Below are 24039 nucleotides of genomic sequence, written 5' to 3'. Positions count from 1 at the left end.
TAACAGACTGCTGTCAAGGACTGTAATGGCCGTTGCTAAGGAGGATCAAGGGTCAAGTCGTGCACATTATCCCTTACTCATCTCCCCTATTTAGAATCAATGGGTAGACTGCCATTGATTCATCCGACCTTAGAGGATTATTCTGCCTCTATAGCTGGAAGGTCTGTTCCTATCTGAACCTGAGATAATCAAATAACATTTGACCTTTATGAGGCAATATGTAACCTTAGGATATTTCTGTGTCAATACACCATGCTAATGGCTCACATGGAAATGTAAACGATTTTCCTTCTAATGAACAACACTTTTTTCTCCTAATAAACTCTCTAAATTGTCACTTAAATGGTATAAGACAACCTAGTATTTCCTGCAGCACTCTGCTCTTGAACCCATCTTCTGATGAGGAGTCCATGGGGGTGAGATGACGGTGAGTTGGTCTGATTTCCCATTGGTCCCTCTATGATGCAGAGCTACAGTACAGCTTCACTGTTGGGAAGAGCAGGATCCAGCAAGGTCGGTAATGTTGGCACCATCGTGCAAAGCCTTCTCCCCATGAGAACTTGAGCTGGACTGTACCCGTTCTGTAGTTGGGTGGCTCTACATAACCTGTATACATTTTTTTTGCATTTATCCCTGACGTAACACCACATCTCCCCTTTTTAGAATCAATGGGTAGACTGCCATTGATTCAACAGACCTTAGAGGATTATTTTTCCTCTATAGCTCGGAGGTCTGTTCCTATCTGCACCTTATTATATATATATCAGTTATTACACGGCTTAGTTGTTGACTCGATTCTGATTGGTCAATTCAGAACATGTGACAGGTTGTTAATACAGTAGTACAGACCGCTATCAAGGACTGTAAGGACCGTTGCTAAGGAGGATCAAGTGAGAGAAAGGAAAATAGGTTACAAGACGGAGCGCTGGACGTCAGTTAAATGAACTGAAGAAGGCTGACAGGAAGTCAACACTAACAGGAACACGGTATGGGCTCTGGAGTGTTTAAGGACTTGTTAGTGGATCAGAAACTGTGAACAGACTTGGACAGTGCTGCCGTAAAGTTGTTGTTTGTCGCAGTTCCAGCCGTTGGTGCGCCGTGGAACAGAGTTCTTTTTTTCTTAGCGGAAGAAATACGATCGTTTTTAAGTCATTAAAATAATTTCAATTAATATTGGGAGTCAAGTCGTGCACATTATCAATTACGTGACACCACATCTCCCCTTTTTAGAATCAATGGGTGGACTGCCATTGATTCAACAAACCTTAGAGGATTATTCTGCCTCTATAGCTGGAAGGTCTGTTCCTATCTGAACCTTATTATATATATATATATATATATATATATATCGGGCTCCGTGATCACCCTGTCTGTGGTTTTCCCCCATAATGACCGCCGTGCTGCACAATATTCCTTTACTCAACACCACATCTCCCCTTTTTAGAATCAATGGGTAGACTGCCATTGATTCAACAGACCTTAGAGGATTATTCTGCATCTATAGCTGGAAGGTCTGTTCCTATCTGAACCTTATTATATATGTATATAGTTATTACACGGCTTAGTTGTATACTCGATTCTGATTGGTCAATTCAGAACATGTGCCAGGTTGTTAACAGACTGCTGTCAAGGACTGTAATGGCCGTTGCTAAGGAGGATCAAGGGTCAAGTCGTGCACATTATCCCTTACTCATCTCCCCTATAAGTTTAGAATCAATGGGTAGACTGCCATTGATTCATCCGACCTTAGAGGATTATTCTGCCTCTATAGCTGGAAGGTCTGTTCCTATCTGAACCTGAGATAATCAAATAACATTTGACCTTTATGAGGCAATATGTAACCTTAGGATATTTCTGTGTCAATACACCATGCTAATGGCTCACATGGAAATGTAAACGATTTTCCTTCTAATGAACAACACTTTTTTCTCCTAATAAACTCTCTAAATTGTCACTTAAATGGTATAAGACAACCTAGTATTTCCTGCAGCACTCTGCTCTTGAACCCATCTTCTGATGAGGAGTCCATGGGGGGTGAGATGACGGTGAGTTGGTCTGATTTCCCATTGGTCCCTCTATGATGCAGAGCTACAGTACAGCTTCACTGTTGGGAAGAGCAGGATCCAGCAAGGTCGGTAATGTTGGCACCATAGTGCAAAGCCTTCTCCCCATGAGAACTTGAGCTGGATTGTACCCGTTCTGTAGTTGGGTGGCTCTACATAACCTGTATACATTTTTTTTTGCATTTATCCCTGACGTAACACCACATCTCCCCTTTTTAGAATCAATGGGTAGACTGCCATTGATTCAACAGACCTTAGAGGATTATTTTGCCTCTATAGCTCGGAGGTCTGTTCCTATCTGCACCTTATTATATATATATCAGTTATTACACGGCTTAGTTGTTGACTCGATTCTGATTGGTCAATTCAGAACATGTGACAGGTTGTTAATACAGTAGTACAGACCGCTATCAAGGACTGTAAGGACCGTTGCTAAGGAGGATCAAGTGAGAGAAAGGAAAATAGGTTACAAGACGGAGCGCTGGACGTCAGTTAAATGAACTGAAGAAGGCTGACAGGAAGTCAACACTAACAGGAACACGGTATGGGCTCTGGAGTGTTTAAGGACTTGTTAGTGGATCAGAAACTGTGAACAGACTTGGACAGTGCTGCCGTAAAGTTGTTGTTGTCGCAGTTCAAGCCGTTGGTGCGCCGTGGAACAGAGTTCTTTTTTTCTTAGCGGAAGAAATACGATCGTTTTTAAGTCATTAAAATAATTTCAATTAATATCGAGGGAGTCAAGTCGTGCACATTATCATTTACGTGACACCACATCTCCCCTTTTTAGAATCAATGGGTGGACTGCCATTGATTCAACAAACCTTAGAGGATTATTCTGCCTCTATAGCTGGAAGGTCTGTTCCTATCTGAACCTTATTATATATATATATATATATATATATATATATATATATATATATATATATATATATATATATATATCGGGCTCCGTGATCACCCTGTCTGTGGTTTTCCCCCATAATGACCGCCGTGCTGCACATTATTCCTTTACTCAACACCACATCTCCCCTTTTTAGAATCAATGGGTAGACTGCCATTGATTCATCCGACCTTAGAGGATTATTCTGCCTCTATAGCTGGAAGGTCTGTTCCTATCTGAACCTTATTATATATGTATATAGTTATTACACGGCTTAGTTGTATACTCGATTCTGATTGGTCAATTCAGAACATGTGCCAGGTTGTTAACAGACTGCTGTCAAGGACTGTAATGGCCGTTGCTAAGGAGGATCAAGGGTCAAGTCGTGCACATTATCCCTTACTCATCTCCCCTATTTAGAATCAATGGGTAGACTGCCATTGATTCATCCGACCTTAGAGGATTATTCTGCCTCTATAGCTGGAAGGTCTGTTCCTATCTGAACCTGAGATAATCAAATAACATTTGACCTTTATGAGGCATTATGTAACCTTAGGATATTTCTGTGTCAATACACCATGCTAATGGCTCACATGGAACTAAACGATTTTCCTTCTAATGAACATCACTTTTTTCTCCTAATAAACTCTCTAAATTGTCACTTAAATTGTATAAGACAACCTAGTATTTCCTGCAGCACTCTGCTCTTGAACCCATCTTCTGATGAGGAGTCCATGGGGGTGAGATGACGGTGAGTTGGTCTGATTTCTCATTGGTCCCTCTATGATGCAGAGCTACAGTACAGCTTCACTGTTGGGAAGAGCAGGATCCAGCAAGGTCGGTAATGTTGGCACCATCGTGCAAAGCCTTCTCCCCATGAGAACTTGAGCTGGATTGTACCCGTTCTGTAGTTGGGTGGCTCTACATAACCTGTATACATTTTTTTTGCATTTATCCCTGACGTAACACCACATCTCCCCTTTTTAGAATCAATGGGTAGACTGCCATTGATTCAACAGACCTTAGAGGATTATTTTGCCTCTATAGCTCGAAGGTCTGTTCCTATCTGCACCTTATTATATATATATATCAGTTATTACACGGCTTAGTTGTTGACTCGATTCTGATTGGTCAATTCAGAACATGTGACAGGTTGTTAATACAGTAGTACAGACCGCTATCAAGGACTGTAAGGACCGTTGCTAAGGAGGATCAAGTGAGAGAAAGGAAAATAGGTTACAAGACGGAGCGCTGGACGTCAGTTAAATGAACTGAAGAAGGCTGACAGGAAGTCAACACTAACAGGAACACGGTATGGGCTCTGGAGTGTTTAAGGACTTGTTAGTGGATCAGAAACTGTGAACAGACTTGGACAGTGCTGCCGTAAAGTTGTTGTTGTCGCAGTTCCAGCCGTTGGTGCGCCGTGGAACAGAGTTCTTTTTTTCTTAGCGGAAGAAATACGATCGTTTTTAAGTCATTAAAATAATTTCAATTAATATTGGGAGTCAAGTCGTGCACATTATCATTTACGTGACACCACATCTCCCCTTTTTAGAATCAATGGGTGGACTGCCATTGATTCAACAAACCTTAGAGGATTATTCTGCCTCTATAGCTGGAAGGTCTGTTCCTATCTGAACCTTATTATATATATATATATATATATATATCGGGCTCCGTGATCACCCTGTCTGTGGTTTTCCCCCATAATGACCGCCGTGCTGCACAATATTCCTTTACTCAACACCACATCTCCCCTTTTTAGAATCAATGGGTAGACTGCCATTGATTCAACAGACCTTAGAGGATTATTCTGCATCTATAGCTGGAAGGTCTGTTCCTATCTGAACCTTATTATATATGTATATAGTTATTACACGGCTTAGTTGTATACTCGATTCTGATTGGTCAATTCAGAACATGTGCCAGGTTGTTAACAGACTGCTGTCAAGGACTGTAATGGCCGTTGCTAAGGAGGATCAAGGGTCAAGTCGTGCACATTATCCCTTACTCATCTCCCCTATTTAGAATCAATGGGTAGACTGCCATTGATTCATCCGACCTTAGAGGATTATTCTGCCTCTATAGCTGGAAGGTCTGTTCCTATCTGAACCTGAGATAATCAAATAACATTTGACCTTTATGAGGCAATATGTAACCTTAGGATATTTCTGTGTCAATACACCATGCTAATGGCTCACATGGAAATGTAAACGATTTTTCTTCTAATGAACAACACTTTTTTCTCCTAATAAACTCTCTAAATTGTCACTTAAATGGTATAAGACAACCTAGTATTTCCTGCAGCACTCTGCTCTTGAACCCATCTTCTGATGAGGAGTCCATGGGGGTGAGATGACGGTGAGTTGGTCTGATTTCCCATTGGTCCCTCTATGATGCAGAGCTACAGTACAGCTTCACTGTTGGGAAGAGCAGGATCCAGCAAGGTCGGTAATGTTGGCACCATCGTGCAAAGCCTTCTCCCCATGAGAACTTGAGCTGGACTGTACCCGTTCTGTAGTTGGGTGGCTCTACATAACCTGTATACATTTTTTTGCATTTATCCCTGACGTAACACCACATCTCCCCTTTTTAGAATCAATGGGTAGACTGCCATTGATTCAACAGACCTTAGAGGATTATTTTGCCTCTATAGCTCGAGGTCTGTTCCTATCTGCACCTTATTATATATATATCAGTTATTACACGGCTTAGTTGTTGACTCGATTCTGATTGGTCAATTCAGAACATGTGACAGGTTGTTAATACAGTAGTACAGACCGCTATCAAGGACTGTAAGGACCGTTGCTAAGGAGGATCAAGTGAGAGAAAGGAAAATAGGTTACAAGACGGAGCGCTGGACGTCAGTTAAATGAACTGAAGAAGGCTGACAGGAAGTCAACACTAACAGGAACACGGTATGGGCTCTGGAGTGTTTAAGGACTTGTTAGTGGATCAGAAACTGTGAACAGACTTGGACAGTGCTGCCGTAAAGTTGTTGTTGTCGCAGTTCCAGCCGTTGGTGCGCCGTGGAACAGAGTTCTTTTTTTCTTAGCGGAAGAAATACGATCGTTTTTAAGTCATTAAAATAATTTCAATTCATATTGGGAGTCAAGTCGTGCACATTATCAATTACGTGACACCACATCTCCCCTTTTTAGAATCAATGGGTGGACTGCCATTGATTCAACAAACCTTAGAGGATTATTCTGCCTCTATAGCTGGAAGGTCTGTTCCTATCTGAACCTTATTTTATATATATATATATATATCGGGCTCCGTGATCACCCTGTTGGTGGTTTTCCCCCATAATGACCGCCGTGCTGCACAATATTCCTTTACTCAACACCACATCTCCCCTTTTTAGAATCAATGGGTAGACTGCCATTGATTCAACAGACCTTAGAGGATTATTCTGCCTCTATAGCTGGAAGGTCTGTTCCTATCTGAACCTTATTATATATATATATATATATATATATCTATCGGGCTCCGTGATCACCCTGTCTGTGGTTTTCCCCCATAATGACCGCCGTGCTGCACAATATTCCTTTACTCAACACCACATCTCCCCTTTTTAGAATCAATGGGTAGACTGCCATTGATTCAACAGACCTTAGAGGATTATTCTGCATCTATAGCTGGAAGGTCTGTTCCTATCTGAACCTTATTATATATGTATATAGTTATTACACGGCTTAGTTGTATACTCGATTCTGATTGGTCAATTCAGAACATGTGCCAGGTTGTTAACAGACTGCTGTCAAGGACTGTAATGGCCGTTGCTAAGGAGGATCAAGGGTCAAGTCGTGCACATTATCCCTTACTCATCTCCCCTATTTAGAATCAATGGGTAGACTGCCATTGATTCATCCGACCTTAGAGGATTATTCTGCCTCTATAGCTGGAAGGTCTGTTCCTATCTGAACCTGAGATAATCAAATAACATTTGACCTTTATGAGGCAATATGTAACCTTAGGATATTTCTGTGTCAATACACCATGCTAATGGCTCACATGGAAATGTAAACGATTTTTCTTCTAATGAACAACACTTTTTTCTCCTAATAAACTCTCTAAATTGTCACTTAAATGGTATAAGACAACCTAGTATTTCCTGCAGCACTCTGCTCTTGAACCCATCTTCTGATGAGGAGTCCATGGGGGTGAGATGACGGTGAGTTGGTCTGATTTCCCATTGGTCCCTCTATGATGCAGAGCTACAGTACAGCTTCACTGTTGGGAAGAGCAGGATCCAGCAAGGTCGGTAATGTTGGCACCATCGTGCAAAGCCTTCTCCCCATGAGAACTTGAGCTGGACTGTACCCGTTCTGTAGTTGGGTGGCTCTACATAACCTGTATACATTTTTTTGCATTTATCCCTGACGTAACACCACATCTCCCCTTTTTAGAATCAATGGGTAGACTGCCATTGATTCAACAGACCTTAGAGGATTATTTTTCCTCTATAGCTCGGAGGTCTGTTCCTATCTGCACCTTATTATATATATATCAGTTATTACACGGCTTAGTTGTTGACTCGATTCTGATTGGTCAATTCAGAACATGTGACAGGTTGTTAATACAGTAGTACAGACCGCTATCAAGGACTGTAAGGACCGTTGCTAAGGAGGATCAAGTGAGAGAAAGGAAAATAGGTTACAAGACGGAGCGCTGGACGTCAGTTAAATGAACTGAAGAAGGCTGACAGGAAGTCAACACTAACAGGAACACGGTATGGGCTCTGGAGTGTTTAAGGACTTGTTAGTGGATCAGAAACTGTGAACAGACTTGGACAGTGCTGCCGTAAAGTTGTTGTTGTCGCAGTTCCAGCCGTTGGTGCGCCGTGGAACAGAGTTCTTTTTTTCTTAGCGGAAGAAATACGATCGTTTTTAAGTCATTAAAATAATTTCAATTAATATTGGGAGTCAAGTCGTGCACATTATCAATTACGTGACACCACATCTCCCCTTTTTAGAATCAATGGGTGGACTGCCATTGATTCAACAAACCTTAGAGGATTATTCTGCCTCTATAGCTGGAAGGTCTGTTCCTATCTGAACCTTATTATATATATATATATATATATATATCGGGCTCCGTGATCACCCTGTCTGTGGTTTTCCCCCATAATGACCGCCGTGCTGCACAATATTCCTTTACTCAACACCACATCTCCCCTTTTTAGAATCAATGGGTAGACTGCCATTGATTCAACAGACCTTAGAGGATTATTCTGCATCTATAGCTGGAAGGTCTGTTCCTATCTGAACCTTATTATATATGTATATAGTTATTACACGGCTTAGTTGTATACTCGATTCTGATTGGTCAATTCAGAACATGTGCCAGGTTGTTAACAGACTGCTGTCAAGGACTGTAATGGCCGTTGCTAAGGATGATCAAGGGTCAAGTCGTGCACATTATCCCTTACTCATCTCCCCTATTTAGAATCAATGGGTAGACTGCCATTGATTCATCCGACCTTAGAGGATTATTCTGCCTCTATAGCTGGAAGGTCTGTTCCTATCTGAACCTGAGATAATCAAATAACATTTGACCTTTATGAGGCAATATGTAACCTTAGGATATTTCTGTGTCAATACACCATGCTAATGGCTCACATGGAAATGTAAACGATTTTTCTTCTAATGAACAACACTTTTTTCTCCTAATAAACTCTCTAAATTGTCACTTAAATGGTATAAGACAACCTAGTATTTCCTGCAGCACTCTGCTCTTGAACCCATCTTCTGATGAGGAGTCCATGGGGGTGAGATGACGGTGAGTTGGTCTGATTTCCCATTGGTCCCTCTATGATGCAGAGCTACAGTACAGCTTCACTGTTGGGAAGAGCAGGATCCAGCAAGGTCGGTAATGTTGGCACCATCGTGCAAAGCCTTCTCCCCATGAGAACTTGAGCTGGACTGTACCCGTTCTGTAGTTGGGTGGCTCTACATAACCTGTATACATTTTTTTGCATTTATCCCTGACGTAACACCACATCTCCCCTTTTTAGAATCAATGGGTAGACTGCCATTGATTCAACAGACCTTAGAGGATTATTTTGCCTCTATAGCTCGGAGGTCTGTTCCTATCTGCACCTTATTATATATATATCAGTTATTACACGGCTTAGTTGTTGACTCGATTCTGATTGGTCAATTCAGAACATGTGACAGGTTGTTAATACAGTAGTACAGACCGCTATCAAGGACTGTAAGGACCGTTGCTAAGGAGGATCAAGTGAGAGAAAGGAAAATAGGTTACAAGACGGAGCGCTGGACGTCAGTTAAATGAACTGAAGAAGGCTGACAGGAAGTCAACACTAACAGGAACACGGTATGGGCTCTGGAGTGTTTAAGGACTTGTTAGTGGATCAGAAACTGTGAACAGACTTGGACAGTGCTGCCGTAAAGTTGTTGTTGTCGCAGTTCCAGCCGTTGGTGCGCCGTGGAACAGAGTTCTTTTTTTCTTAGCGGAAGAAATACGATCGTTTTTAAGTCATTCAAATAATTTTAATTAATATTGGGAGTCAAGTCGTGCACATTATCAATTACGTGACACCACATCTCCCCTTTTGAGAATCAATGGGTGGACTGCCATTGATTCAACACACCTTAGAGGATTATTCTGCCTCTATAGCTGGAAGGTCTGTTCCTATCTGAACCTTATTATATATATATATATATCGGGCTCCGTGATCACCCTGTTGGTGGTTTTTTCCCCCATAATGACCGCCGTGCTGCACATTATTCCTTTACTCAACACCACATCTCCCCTTTTTAGAATCAATGGGTGGACTGCCATTGATTCAACAGACCTTAGAGGATTATTCTGCCTCTATAGCTGGAAGGTCTGTTCCTATCTAAGAGCAGGATCCAGCCAGGTCGGTGATGTTGGCACCATCATGCGAAGCCTTCTCCCCATGAGAAGTTGAGTTGGACTGTACCCGTTCTGTAGTTGGGTGGCTCTACATAACCTGTATATATTTTTTTTATTTATTTTAATAATTATTTATTTGATGTAGGGAAACCCGAACATCTGGAGGAAACCCATACATTGGGGCAGGGAGAACATGAATGTCTGTGGACACATTTTTACGACTTATTTTGATAGAGCAAGTCAAAGAGGAGCTTCTTTCTTAAAAACGTCTGATAAGGGATACGACTCCCCTTTTCACTCGCTGAAAACATTTGAGCTTCTTTGGTAAACATGCCCACGTTGTGTCGTCATCGCCCTGATCAGTAGGTGTGATTGCAGCTGTAGCAACATCGTTGGAATTAGTTGAAATTGGCCGTGCGTCTGCATTACTGGCATTTTCAGTTTTGGAGACTACGCCACTCGCATCAGTTGACTTGTCAGTTTTATTGAGAGGAACATCTGATGCCTCTGAATGATCCAGGGTGCAAATATTCATCAACCTACTAGCTTCTTTTAAAAAAGAGCTGCAGCCCAGGTCCTCTGACTTCTCTAGATTTGAATTGTCGGCAATCAAAGTCTTGGGTGTGATTAGAGGATCTTGACAGAAAACATTCGGCTGTGTGTCTGCATTACTGGAGCTTTCAGTTTCTGAGACTTCTTCAATCGCGTCAGTTGACTTCATGAAATTATTGACAGGAACATCTGATGCATCAGAATGGTTCTGGGTGCAGATGCTCATCATTGAAACAGTTTCTGGTAAATAAGAGCTGCAGCCCAGGTCCTCTTTCAGGTGACCCATTGTTACAAAGCTGTGAGTCAGGGCTTGCTCGGGCGTGATTCGCGAGTTACCATCCAAGTCAAGTAACTGTTTAAGCAGTTGTAAAAATGCCATCCTGTCCTCATACTCAACTTTGTCATTTTTCTTTGAGTGCTTTTCTACTGCTGCATCCAAACTTTTGAGCTTGTCAAAAGGTCTCTTTATAATTGTGCTCGAGACACCGCTTGACTTCTTGTACTCCCGTGGCGTCTTCAGTCTCCATCTTGTATGGTTGAATTTGTTTACCATTTTGAAACACTCGGAGCTCTTCTTCCCAGCATTTAGCAGGTGGTCTCCTGGCTGACCGATCAGACGGCAAATGGCTTTCATCACTTGGTATGACGTTCTTCCACAGAAGAGCCTGTTACCAAGATACATTTCTCCTAAAACACATCCCAGTGACCACATGTCGATGGCCTCAGAAATGGGGAGGCCCAAGTAAACCTCTGGTGATCGGTACGGACCAGCTTGCATTCTAGTTCCTACTTTTGCTTCGGAAGCTGGGATGGACAAGCCAAAGTCGATCAATTTAATCCTTAAAGGCTGAATCCGTTGGTCCACAAGCATGATGTTGTCTAATTTAAGGTCTGAATGAATGATGCCAATGCTCTTCAGGGCCTCAAATGCAACAAGTAGCTGCTGTGAGATGGGGCGGATCTCATTAAGCGATAATGGCTTGTCTCTCTGTACAATAAAGTTGAAAATGTTCCTGTCCAGCTTTTCAAATGCAAGGCAAGGAGAGTCTCCGCATATGAATTTTTCAATAAATCTTACCAAGTTGTTCTTCTCTGGGTCAAGTTTCCTGACCTTTTCTAACATTCTAACTTCAGTAACATAAGGTTTTATGTCTTTGTGAATCTTAATGGCTATAGTCTTGGATGATTTTATGTTGCGACATTTTGCAACTTTGCCAAAACTACCTTCTCCAATAAAATCCAAAATTAGGTAGTTTGCAGAACTGCTGGACAGTATGTCATCCTTTTTCACCTGGATTTGTTGACTCATTTTTGCTGTAAAATGTTGCAAATGTTCTCTGAGTTGAGTCAAAGTGGATTCCTAAATCTTCTGAATGTTAATCACATTTGCAAGATTTTTGAAAATGGAATGTGACATCACGATTACATCATTCTATTCAAAAGATGAGAGCAAACAGCATTCTAAATGTAATTGAATGACAAAATCATGATGGCATCATAATGATGACATCACCATGAGAATATGGAAGCAAACAAGAGACAGAAGTATTTGAATTTTATTAGACACCGAATTTATAGCATTGAAAATAATTACTTTGAAAATCATGTATCTGAATGTTTTTGCTCCGAATTTACCTATGTGAAATAAAAATGTAAAAATTCAAGTGAAAAAAATTCGAATGTTCAAATTCAGATCCCAAAAATTCGACGTCAAAAAATTCGGTGTATAAAATTCAATGTCCAAAATTGCGATGCAGCATCATCCGGGCTACTCAGACAGGATAAGCAATCGAGCCCTAATGCAATCAAACTGACTTGGCCTATCAGAGCACGGCTTTGTCAGTCATGTGATCACAACAACCCGGGAGAAAAATGACGGAGAACAGCGGGGCTCGCCGCTCGGGTAAGCAGTCAGTTTGTGCTCTTTATCTTACAAGCAGTAAGGGCTCGACAGCATTTGTATCTTACATTAGCTAAATGAGTGAAGTAGCCTTGTGCCTTGCTGTTAGCAAGCTCCGTAGTTATCATTAACTGAAGTGAATCACAACGTTACCGTGTCCTTTTGTGTGTGTGTGTGGGGGGGGGGGGGGGACGGTTTGCAAAGTAACGTAACGATCACTTCGGTTAGATAAGTCAAGTAGACCATGCTACACTATACGAAATACTCTCTTACAAAAGCCCTGCATTTAAACATGTTACTTTATTAAAAGTATGCTAGTATAATTAGGAAAGTGTTGTTAAAGTATTTAAAGTAGACACAAGTTATACTATTATATTATATCATTTGATTTATTGTTATTACCGATGCACGAGTTGACTTAACTGTTGTAGTTGGAGCTCATTTTGAACAATGAGCTAACTAATTCTTACTTTCATAATGGTTTACTGTGCTGACTATTTTCTACATTAATAGATGAAGGTCTGGTTTGTTCAAACTCTCAAAATAGTAGGACCAGAGCCCTAGAGACTCTAGGGCTCTGAGTAGGACATGCTGTCATAATTACCCAGAGTCCGAAGTGACACCTTTACAATGTTAAAGCTGTTAGTTAAATGTAGTGACGTAAAAACTAAAGTATTCAAGATAGTGTAGTGGAAAAGAGATAATGTTTTTTTTAAATGTTACTAAAACAAAATCTCTTGTTTTGGACTGACAGCAATGATTCAAGAAATAGTAGATAAATAAATACACACACATCAATGTGTTGTGGATGGAACACAACAAATGGTGCTCTTACCTGTGATGCCTCCTCCAAACATTATAACCAGACTGTATCATTCAAACTATAAGTAACAGTTCTAGCTACTTGACTTCAGACAAACAATTCAAAAGACAAAATCAACACAATTTATTGAAAGACCAATCTTTATTTCTCTCCTTTTGTTTGTGTTATTAAACCCTGTCAATCTAAAAAACTGAGCAACTCAACAGTTAACTTTATATTTCTTATTGTCCAAAGCATCTATTACACTATTTGTTCCCCTCTCATATTCACAGGATGGATGATTAGAGACTTTGGGGGAGACCTCAGCTTTATGAACGTCCTGTCTGTTGCTTTGGCCGGAGAGGGCTGAGGGTCTTTCCCTGCGAGGAGTCCTCCTCGCAGGGAAAGACCCTGCAGGCCTGAGGGGAGGACCAGACCTGATGAGGGGACCTGCACCAGCTGCACCTACAGAACTTAGCCCATGCTGGGCATAGCTGTTACCACCTGCACAGGCCTAGTCTGTCAATTAACAGATTAACATTTAGTGTAACTTATGTATATTATTTCGTTTTTATTTAAAAAAAAAATGGTGATGGTTCATGCTTGATAACTTTTAGTTCACATTTCAATAAATTGTATTTGCACTCCTTTTGTCCGTTATTCTTACTGAAAATGTTAGATTACACATTCACATCTGAATGAAGATTGGTACCATTTATTTATGACGTTCCAAACTCGGCGGCACAAGGGATGTGAAGCTCATAAAGTGAGGCAAATGCATTTGATCAGCTGACTTTTTTTTTGCCAAACTTTATAGGCCTGACAATCACACTGTCTCTGAGGTGCAACGTAAAACACAAAACAACACAAATGAAGTTCCTGTTAGACTACAAAACTAGTCAGTGTGCAGGTCTTTGTGTTACAATATAAGTGTCTCTTAGTGAATGTCCTGTACTGCTCTTAAATCTCATCACATCAGCTTCTCCTTTCCCTCTTGGATGTTCTTCTGGACCCTCAGAGAAAGAGAAAATGGTGAAGCAGTCCTGTCTCTCAGGCGTGTCCTTTCCTAACAGAAATATCAAAAAACATATTATTGCAGAGCAAGTGTGTTATTTAAGAAAGAGGTGTGTTTGTTTGTTCATAAATATAATGATTTTTTTATTTGAATGTGTTTTTTAAATCCAACAGTGTACTACAAAGATAATCAGATTATGAATAAACCGTTCTAAATTCATCAACATTGAAATAAATGTATTATTATAATAATATTTAACTGTTATCAAAACTTAGTGCAACTGTGGAAGCTTGCTCTGTTCGGTTGTCTCACTGAAAGACAAAGGGTCGCAGCTCTCACTATGTGATGTTGCTTGGTAAAATGTAAATGTAACCTTTTGCTAATAAAGTCCACTCAACATCACTGATGTGTAGGTGATCTAGTATTCAGCCATGTTTAATGGCATGTCTATCAGTGTATTGGAGTCATTACTTTATGCATTCTTTGTAAAGTATGAAAAAGGTGTACCTTGGAATCCGTGCTGAAGTTCTCTGCTGCTAGGACTCCAGATCTGTCTCTCCTCCTCTGGTCCAGCCTGTCTGGATCACCTTGAGGACACTTTGAACAAACAGATGTAAAGTTACATGCGTGGGTTACAGACTTCTTTCCATGCAAACAACTTTGTATCTTCTTTTAAAAACAGGTCATAATCTTATTGTTATACTTCAGAAATGGCTGGATATCACAGTCCTTATACTGTATCAGTTTGAGTATTATTGTGTAGGTCCTTTTTATTTTACTGTTACTTTGGATGAGGTTTTCATGAGTCAGTCAAATTAATTTGTTTTCATATGCCATATTCATATGTATCACACACGTAAGGGTAAGACACAAACCTATTGAACAAATGCAATGCAATGGATAAGCTTAATTTCCACTGAAGTCACAGATAACGTCATATATCATATTTAAACAAATCATTTCCTTGTCACTAAAGCATTGACTACGCTATTCATCGTCCTTAAATGCAGGAATTAAGTTACATGTTCTGTTCTACAGCCACGATGAGGCTGTTTCTCAAGTGTGATGATAATACAATTAAAAGAGGCATTGGTAATAATATTAAAAACAACAATGTTTGGGTCGTTCGTCGGATAGGCAGTTAGCTGCAATAAATAACTCCAGTTCAACAAACCATATTACAATATCTAAGGGAGCGTTATTATCTTGAAATGTGACGTTCATATTTTAAAGATACACACATTTCATTGTGAGGTTGATTTAATATACACTAAGCCTCTCTTCAACAATACGTTGACGTTAGCTAGTCTATTTTATGCTATAGTAGAGCATAGCGAATTTAAATGAACCTTAACAATGCATACAGTAACCTAAATAGCAAACTAACTATCTAACGTACAAGGATGACCTTATTTTAGCAACCTCGCACAGAAGCCTTTTGGTATACAGTAGCATCCCACTTAATGTTTTACACTCTTGGATGCTACGCATAGCATCGTTAGCACAGATGGAACTACGATTGCTCAAATGCTAACCCAACTCTAAACATTCATTAACGTTAGCTTAATAAAAACACCAGTAACATAACATAAAGTACGCAGGGTTGACTTACCGAAGAAACTGCATTCATGGACGGTCTGTTTCAACGGCAGATAAATCCTATATTTGCAGGACGAATAGTCCACCAGGAGCCAACACAACAAACACGGCCGAGTTCAAGTAGTGTTCTCCTCATGAGCTGAGCCGCTGTAGCATCACGGAGCTAACGGAGCTAGCAGAGAGGAGCTAGGAGCAGCAGTCCCGTTGTCATGAAGGGGGAATCTAACTATATACAGAATATGTTTTTGTGGATCCAGGCTAGAAACATGTTCATTTTCTGATGTTAAGTTGGACATTTTAACAAAGGGTCTACGGGAATTGCTCCCATCTGCATCCATCGCCTACAGTTTGCAGCATTGGGCTTCACCGCACTGTCCCGGGGTTTGCCGCTTGGCTCTGATAGGCCAGAAGTCGGTTTGATTGCATTAGGGCTCGATTGCTTATCCTGTCTGAGTAGCCCGGATGAGGCTGCATCGCAATTTTTGACGTCGAATTTTACACACCGAATTTTTTTACATCGAATTTTAAACACCGAAATATTTGACGTCGAATTTTTTTCACTTGAATTTTTGGGATCTGAATTTGAACATTCGAATTTTTTTAAGTTGAATTTTTACAATTGTATTTCACATAGATAAATTCGGAGCAAAAAAAATTCAGATTCATGATTTTCAAAGTAATTATTTTCAATGCTATAAATTCGGTGTCTAATACAATTCAAATACTTCTGTCTCTTGTTTGCTTCCATATGAGAACAAAGAACATGTTTTTACGTTAAAATAAAGATGTTGGGGATAGTGGTGGTCTAGTGAGGTGGGGTGAAGATCGGAAGGTTGCGAGTTCAAATCCCGCCAGGAACACCACCACTAGTGTGCCCTTGAGTAAGGCACTTAGCCCTTAGTTACTCCAGGGAGAATGTCCCTGTAATTGTAAGTCGCTTTGGATAAAAAAGCATCAGCTAAATGAAACGTAATGTAATGTTGCAATCATAACTCTGTTTTTTTCCAATGTAAACTTAAAATAAAGGTTATTCACTTCCAAATCCTCAGCTTGATCAAATCACTTTTGGTTTCCGTCATGTTTACTTTGCAGAATAAGTGTAAAGGCTTCTTCTCTTCTGTATCCGAGCCATGATTCATTTAAACATTAAATAAACACTGACACAAAATCTGCTTTTTGTCTTTGCACGAAGGGGCTGTTTTTCTTTAAACTGTGTACCACAGGATACTTCATTCCTTCCATCAGCAAAAGCATCTTATTTCACTCCACACAACGCATAGGATAAATGATTCAATCAAAACTCTTTATTTTATGCCTAAAGAATTTAACCAAACGGATGTAGTTTCTATGGAAACAGAAGTTAGCACATAAATGACAGATTTCAATGTTGTTTATTTTGAACAAAACCAAATAAACTTTTTTTAATTTATTTAACATTTTATTTAACATTTCTGAATTAATTAATAATAAAATAAATATATTCGAATCATCCAGAAAGCTTGATGAAAGTGAATGTACTGTAGGTGTTTTTAAGGAATTCAAAAAAAGTTTTTTTAAATGATTGTGTCAATCTGTTATTATGCTATTTTGTGCGAGATCAGTCGATTTAACCATGAGAAAAAGGATTACAGGGGTTATGAGTTCAATAATTAGTATTGCCCTCGAAGGATGTTGCAAAAATTGAAATGGCCCTTGATAGGAAAGACTCCAGCCCAAGTTGTGTATGAGCAACTTTGCATTTTCAACACATGTAATCTTGTGGGAGACGACAGTTTTGGGTCAAAGCAAGAGCAGTAATGTACAGTATGCGTACAGTATGTAACAAAACTCAAATTAATTCATGAAAATACAAATAAGATACAGGTTCACATGTACTTGTTAAGTGAATGTTTGATCATGTAGGAATATAACGTGTGTGTGTGTGTGTGTGTTTCACAATTCAAACTATTTAAATGAATTGTGGTGTTGAGTATTGGAGCAGATAACCTTATAATACCAAATATAAGGTTATACCAAATAACTACAAGCAGTCTTTAGGCTTTTTTGTGCAATGTACTCTCTGTTTATCCACACTTGTGTCCTCTTTTGCAACAACGTTCTCAATACATACATTTTAGAGAAGTCCAGTCCACTCTGTATCATCATGATTGCTTTGCAACAAGAACATTTACAAAAACAGAAAGACTGAACATGTTATTATCAGCGGGAACAGTAAAGTACAAAGATTTCACTTTTCTATTGAGTCCATTAGGAAGGGTCTATGGGCTGCTGTATTTCCTTCAATGCGCTTGTCAAACCGATACTTGAACTTCCAATTTTCAGTGAATCTGACTAATGAAAATGTGTTTTGTGAGAGAAACATTTAGTATATAAACATCAAATATTTGAGGATTTAAAAAGCAGTAGATTTTACGAATTGTGATCAATCTTCTTGGAGTTGTTGAAAAATGTACAGTCAAAAGTTTCTAACATTACTTATGGTGGTGTTAAGTATTTCAAACCAGGAAGTAAACACAGGTTCCTGCAAGGCAACTTCACCTATCCTTCTAAGTATTTTGTTGTTATTCTTATCTGCTTTTGACTATTTCCAAATGTGCAAATTACCTCCGAAAACCAGTGGAAGAAAGACAATTTAACTCTAAGGGGCAAACATTGTATTAAACTTTATAGATTATATGATTCTGCAAATTAAGTACCACAACTGTTTTCCCTTTAATTACATTTTCAGTGCTTGACAGAGGTTTGTAATACAAATTAAAGTTCAAATACAACTTAACTTAGGACATCTGGCATTATGGGGTGAAATAATGATATCGATTTAAAGGCATTTTAGATATGATAGCTGTATCACTAAAACACTTAAAATAAAACATATTGAAAGAGTGCCAGTTTATGGATACAGGAAACATGTTACACATTTATGATTGGAAATCAAAATTATAGCAATACTTCAAAATCATGTGATCGAATTTCAAATCTTCAGGATGAAAGCAGAGAGAAAAAGAGCAGTTAATGGAAAGTTATTTTCCCCAAACTCAGCCCTGCAGTTCTACATAACCCTGTCCTCAATATGTACGCTGCTCTTAAACATACTGCAGGAAATGTGAACAGCAGCGAAGGTTTAAAACAATGTATGTCAGCAAGTCAACACCAGCTGGAGTCTGCGCTCTCTTAAAGGGAAAATCCTGTTTAAATACAACTCACATGTGCTCCCTCAGAGTAATGATGTGAACATTGACAAGTCACTATCGACACGTGGAAACAGCCCTTTGTGCTTCAAATTATTAAACAAATCCAATTATCAATTTCATTTTTGCTAGTACAATATTATTTCTTATGATGTAAAAAGATGGTATTTTCACCTTTGCTTTATGTAACACTAGAAATGTGTCCGGGTGGTTTCTGCTCAGCGGGTTGAATAAAGTGTGTGAATTGTTTAAACAAGGATTTTCCTTTGAAGTAGCAGGGACAGTGTAAATAAGCACTTTACAACAGCAGCCAGGCACACAAGTTACTGATTACTGCAACTCTACAACAAGTGATCATCGACACTGATAGGTTGAAACAGTCAAGCTTCAAAACCTTTCCTTCGATTAGCAGAACCACATTAACAGTTTAAGCTTTTAGTGAAATATGTGATGAGTCCGCCCCCTTACATTATCCTGTTAGGCCACGCTGTTGGTTAGTAGCTGTAAGATTTACCTTAAGCCGACTGAGTGGGAATTGGAGATGAAATTAGCTTGTTGAAGTGGTTGTTGCCCACCCACAATCAATCATCCTGGTATGAAATTTCACCAGCAAGCTTAAATATCTGAAAATGGGATCTATGCGGGAGGTCTCATTTCCTGCCAAAGTGGCTGTTAGATGCCAATCCAAAGCCAAATAGGGCCGAAAACACTCCAAATTGTGGCACAATGTAATGTTGTTTAATCCTAGTCACATGTATACAAGGCATTACAACGCACATGGATTTCAAGATATGAATCTGATTTGACAATATTGTGAAATCAATAGAAAGTGTGTTCGGATTACAATTCACTCATGATGTTCTTTTAGTTTCCTGTAATGATGTCATATTAGTTACGTTTTTTAAAGCCGTTCCCAGGGCTTCTTACAGCACAGAATAACAAAGAGGGACCACCGAGCCAAAACCAAACAATCCTGCAGCTGCACAACAGGACTTTATCAGCTACACTAGCTTCACGTCTCATAAAAACACAGACTTTGTATGGGACTTCAGAGGCACAGCTTATTTAATAAGGCAATATGTACACATGATCTGTATCTTCTCCTATGTTGTCATCTTATAAATAATGTCTAAAATAATACTGTACATTTTAATTAAATGGTAGTAATCAAGAAGAAATATAAAAGCACCTGTGAATGGGACTGACATACTATAATACTACGTTTCTATCAGGGTGTAGGTCCATGTGTTTAAGGGTGATGGCATATCAGATTATAACATCACGTCTTTAAGATTTTTATACCAAATCTGAGACAAAGCAACATTTAACCTGACTACCTTGTTCTAGCACTACTTGTTAAATAAAACACACTAAAGGTGGTTGGTGGTGGAGTGTTAAGGATCACAAGATGTGCGAAACACTAAGAGATCTAAAAGTTGACAAATACTTGTGGAGACACTGTGTCATACAGTTAAATATAAAGAATAATCAATGGGTGATGTGATTACACCTATATGACAAGTGCTATGTTCCTGAAGCCAGTTAAAAACTATTGAAGTTAGCCCTGTGGATTGGATTCAGTCTGCAGTTTTTCGTATAAAAGTAAATTAAATAACCAGCTGCTTTAAGTGCTGGCATACCAATCAATGTATTGTTGGATAATAATACTCCTCTTTATGCCGTTATGAAGCTGAGCAATGTTTCTTTGCTGAAAAACTGGCAAAACATAACATTTACATTCTCCTCTTAAAAAAAGGAAACAAAAACAAACATGTAAATAACATATTTTTTTCTTCCAAAAATGAATTAGCCATTAGACATACAATACAATTACATAGATACATATTTGCAATACCGCACATTCAATCTGCCAAAAAGGTAATGATTACAAAGCCAACAAAGATGCTGCGATATATATATATATATAGAGAGATGTATGTACAATGATTATAGCGTTCATAATTGCACTATGCCTCAATAAATGTAAATTACAGGCTTACTTTCTAGGGAATTGTTACAAAAAATACTTTAAGTAGCTTGGGAATGAAATAATTGCAAATCAGAAAGAAGAAGGGCTTACTTTGGTACAATCTGATCATCAGCACTGTGCCCTTTTACATAGAAATTAGCTAAATGTATTCTTCACTGCTATTGACTAACAACAGTCAGGACAGCCGGGTTGTGAGAAGTGTAATAAAGACAAAGCTAAAGCGTGACAGGATGGTGTATATGCTAGGAGAAGGGGTTTGCAGTGGGTTGTGATTGGACAGCTCGAGCAGGGGTGAGGGGGGGCTGTCCCATTGACTGTGTTGAATATTAATTGGAGGAATCAGTCGATCGATCAATAAGGGACAAGTCAGCGTTCATTAACACTTCCTGTTCCCGTCCTCAACACTTATCATTTCATCTAAGTAGTAAACCTCACAAAGTGGAGTCTAGTTCTTGAATAGTTTTGGCATTGGCAATAAATACACAGATAACCGTAATAAAAAGCGTTAATGTGGCACAGTTTAACATAATCATTTAACAACGTAGTCACATAAATAATCACGTCCATCTGTGTAGAACAGGTGTGCCTCCTGATCTCCTTGCTCAAAGCTCAGAAGTTTTTTTTAAAGCCTGTGACTTGGGCTATTTCCCCTTTTAATGTACTCATTGGATGGTACCAAAGTCAATGCAATGTATTAGAAACAATAACGATATGAGTCTATCAATACCAAATCAATATAGCATTTTTTTTAAATCACAGTTTATGCCAATTTATTGAGAGACTTGCCAATCAGTCCTATGCAGGAAAATAAAAGCTGTCAATTATAGATCTAAGGTAAACGGCCGGAACGAAGCTTCTGAATGAACCAAGGGGAAAGGAGGGAGGGTTCAAAAAAAAAAAGAATGAAAAACCTTTTTTCTTCTTCTTGGCTATAAAAAGGCAGGAGGCAGGGAGCGCATTGCATTTGCTCCAGCTCTGATGTATCAAACTGACAGAAAAATGTTTTGCCAGACCTTGAATGCACAAAGTAGTTTCTTTCTTTAGGCCAAAAATCGAAACAAAAATTCACAATGCGCAAAGCCTAGAAATGAGGATCCTTGCTGTTAACATTCAACAGCATATCCCCGCAAACCATTATACTTTAAATGCATTGCCCTCCTCCTGCTCCATATATTTAATCAACTCCTTAAATAGCAAAATAACATTTACTTTGCTAACCCTTGGGGACCAAGAGATCAACAAATGGCAAATAAATTATTATTATTATTATGCAACCATTAGATTTCTCAGATTTTCTTTTGTGTGTGTATATGATCTATGTTTTCACAGATTGCCTCAGTCAGTGTGTGGGGGGGTCTCCCGCTGACAGCCCCACCCCCCTCTACACCAGGTTGTACTCCTTCAGGTTGAGCTGCAGGATGGTGTCTTTGACGGCGGCAAAGACGAAGCGGATGTTCTCTGTGTCCGTGGCACAGGTGAAGTGTGAGTAGATGATTTTATCGCCGTCTGGATTCAGGTCCACAAACATCTTGAGGATAAACTCCCGTCCTGCTTGGGCATCCCTCGCGGGACCTGCAGAGGTGAAGACATGCTCCATGAATGCATTTCACTACAGAAAGTAAGGTACAAATAGTTCTGATAGGATATATCTTAGGATGCTAAGACATGTGTATATTCTCCATTCCTGTTCATGTGTCCTCTCTTAATTTTTACTGGCCCGTGCATCTCCTAATCGTTGTAAACAGCCTGCTCTCGTCTATCCCACATGCTCCACTGACATCCAACATCTAGTTACAGGTGGCCTGTGGAACTGCCAGTCAGCTGTTCCTAAGGTTGACTTAATTTCTGGCTACGCTTCCCTGCAGTCTCTGGATTTCCTTGCTCTCACTGAGACCTGGATTACTCCATCCAACATATCCACCCCAGCAGCTCTCTCCACAGCATATTCCTTCTCCCATACACCCAGACCCACTGGCAGAGGAGGTGGCACTGGTCTCCTGCTCTCTCCCAAATGGAGCTTTTCCCTCTACCAAACTCTCCTTCCTCCTTTGAATTCCATGCCGTTACTGTAACCCATCCTATACAATTAACCATTGTTGTTCTCTACCGTCCACCAGGCGCCTTGGTGGACTTCTTGGAGGAATTAGATAATCTCCTCTCACTCATCCCTGAAACTGGCCCTCCCGCTGTACTTCTCAGAGACTTCAACCTCCAGACAGGGAAGATAGACGAACTAACATCTCTGTTAACCGCCTTTGCTTTCTCACTGTCTCCATCCCCACCAACTCATAAAGCTGGCAATGTCCTTGATCTCATATTCTCAAGGAACTGCACTACTTCTAACCTCTCTGTAAACCCACTTCACACCTCGGATCGCTTTTTCATAACATTCTCTCTACCCCTTTCCAAACATAACAAACTAATCTCTTCTAGTTCTGCACCTGTCCGCCGTAACCTTTGTTCCCTCTCCCCCTCTACTCTTACCTTAGGTGCTCTCAGCCCTCCCTTCATCTGACTCTTTCCAACTTCTGCCTCCAAACTCTGCTGCAGAAACTCTCCTCTTGACTCTCTCATCCTCTCTCTGGACTCTCTCTGTCCTCTCACATCTCGGCAGGCTCGTCAGTCCCCTCCTGCTCCCTGGCTAAATGACGCACTGCGTGCTAATAGAACCATCCTTCGGGCAGCTGAGCGGAAATGGTGGAAATCCAAACACCCTGACGACCTCCTAACCTACCAGGCTCTCCTCTCCTCTTTCTCTTCTTCAATCTCTCAGGCAAAAAGCACTTTCTCTATCTTCTCCACCCTCCTTGACCCCCCCAGAGCCCCTTCCCCCTCCTCCCTTCTTCCAAGCGACTTTGTTAACTACTTTGAAAAAAAGGTTGATGATATTCGCTCTTCATTTTCCGACTCACCTTTACTCACCGCTGGGTCACCAGACCCACCTTTCACCCACACACTGACCTCCTTTCCGCCTCTCTCTGCAAGTGAGGTTCTTACCCTCATTACCTCTGCCCGCCCTACCACCTGTCCTCTGGACCCTATCCCCTCAAACCTCCTTCAGACTATCGCTCCTGATATTCTACCGTTTCTCACCCATCTCATCAATACTTCTCTAACTTCTGGTCACTTTCCAAACAGTCTCAAGGAGGTAAGAGTAAACCCTCT

The 24039-nt window shown here is 40.0% G+C and overlaps 1 protein-coding gene across 1 annotated transcript in view; it reads right to left on the bottom strand.

The window, feature by feature from the left end:
- Positions 1 to 17735: 17735 nt before the first annotated feature.
- Positions 17736 to 24039, bottom strand: part of LOC117543949 (guanine nucleotide-binding protein G(q) subunit alpha) — a 23311-nt gene continuing 17007 nt past the window's right edge. Inside the window, exon 7 of the mRNA XM_034212630.1 lies at positions 17736 to 22446. Within this exon, the coding sequence (XP_034068521.1) occupies positions 22256 to 22446 (191 nt within the window). The 3' untranslated portion in view covers positions 17736 to 22255. The remainder of the gene's footprint in view (positions 22447 to 24039) is intronic.

The sequence above is a fragment of the Gymnodraco acuticeps genome, unplaced genomic scaffold (genome assembly GCF_902827175.1).
Source record: "Gymnodraco acuticeps unplaced genomic scaffold, fGymAcu1.1, whole genome shotgun sequence".
Classification (NCBI taxonomy): domain Eukaryota; kingdom Metazoa; phylum Chordata; class Actinopteri; order Perciformes; family Bathydraconidae; genus Gymnodraco; species Gymnodraco acuticeps.
The sequence above is the reverse complement of the archived record's forward strand: the minus strand, read 5'-3'. Positions and strand labels throughout refer to the sequence as shown.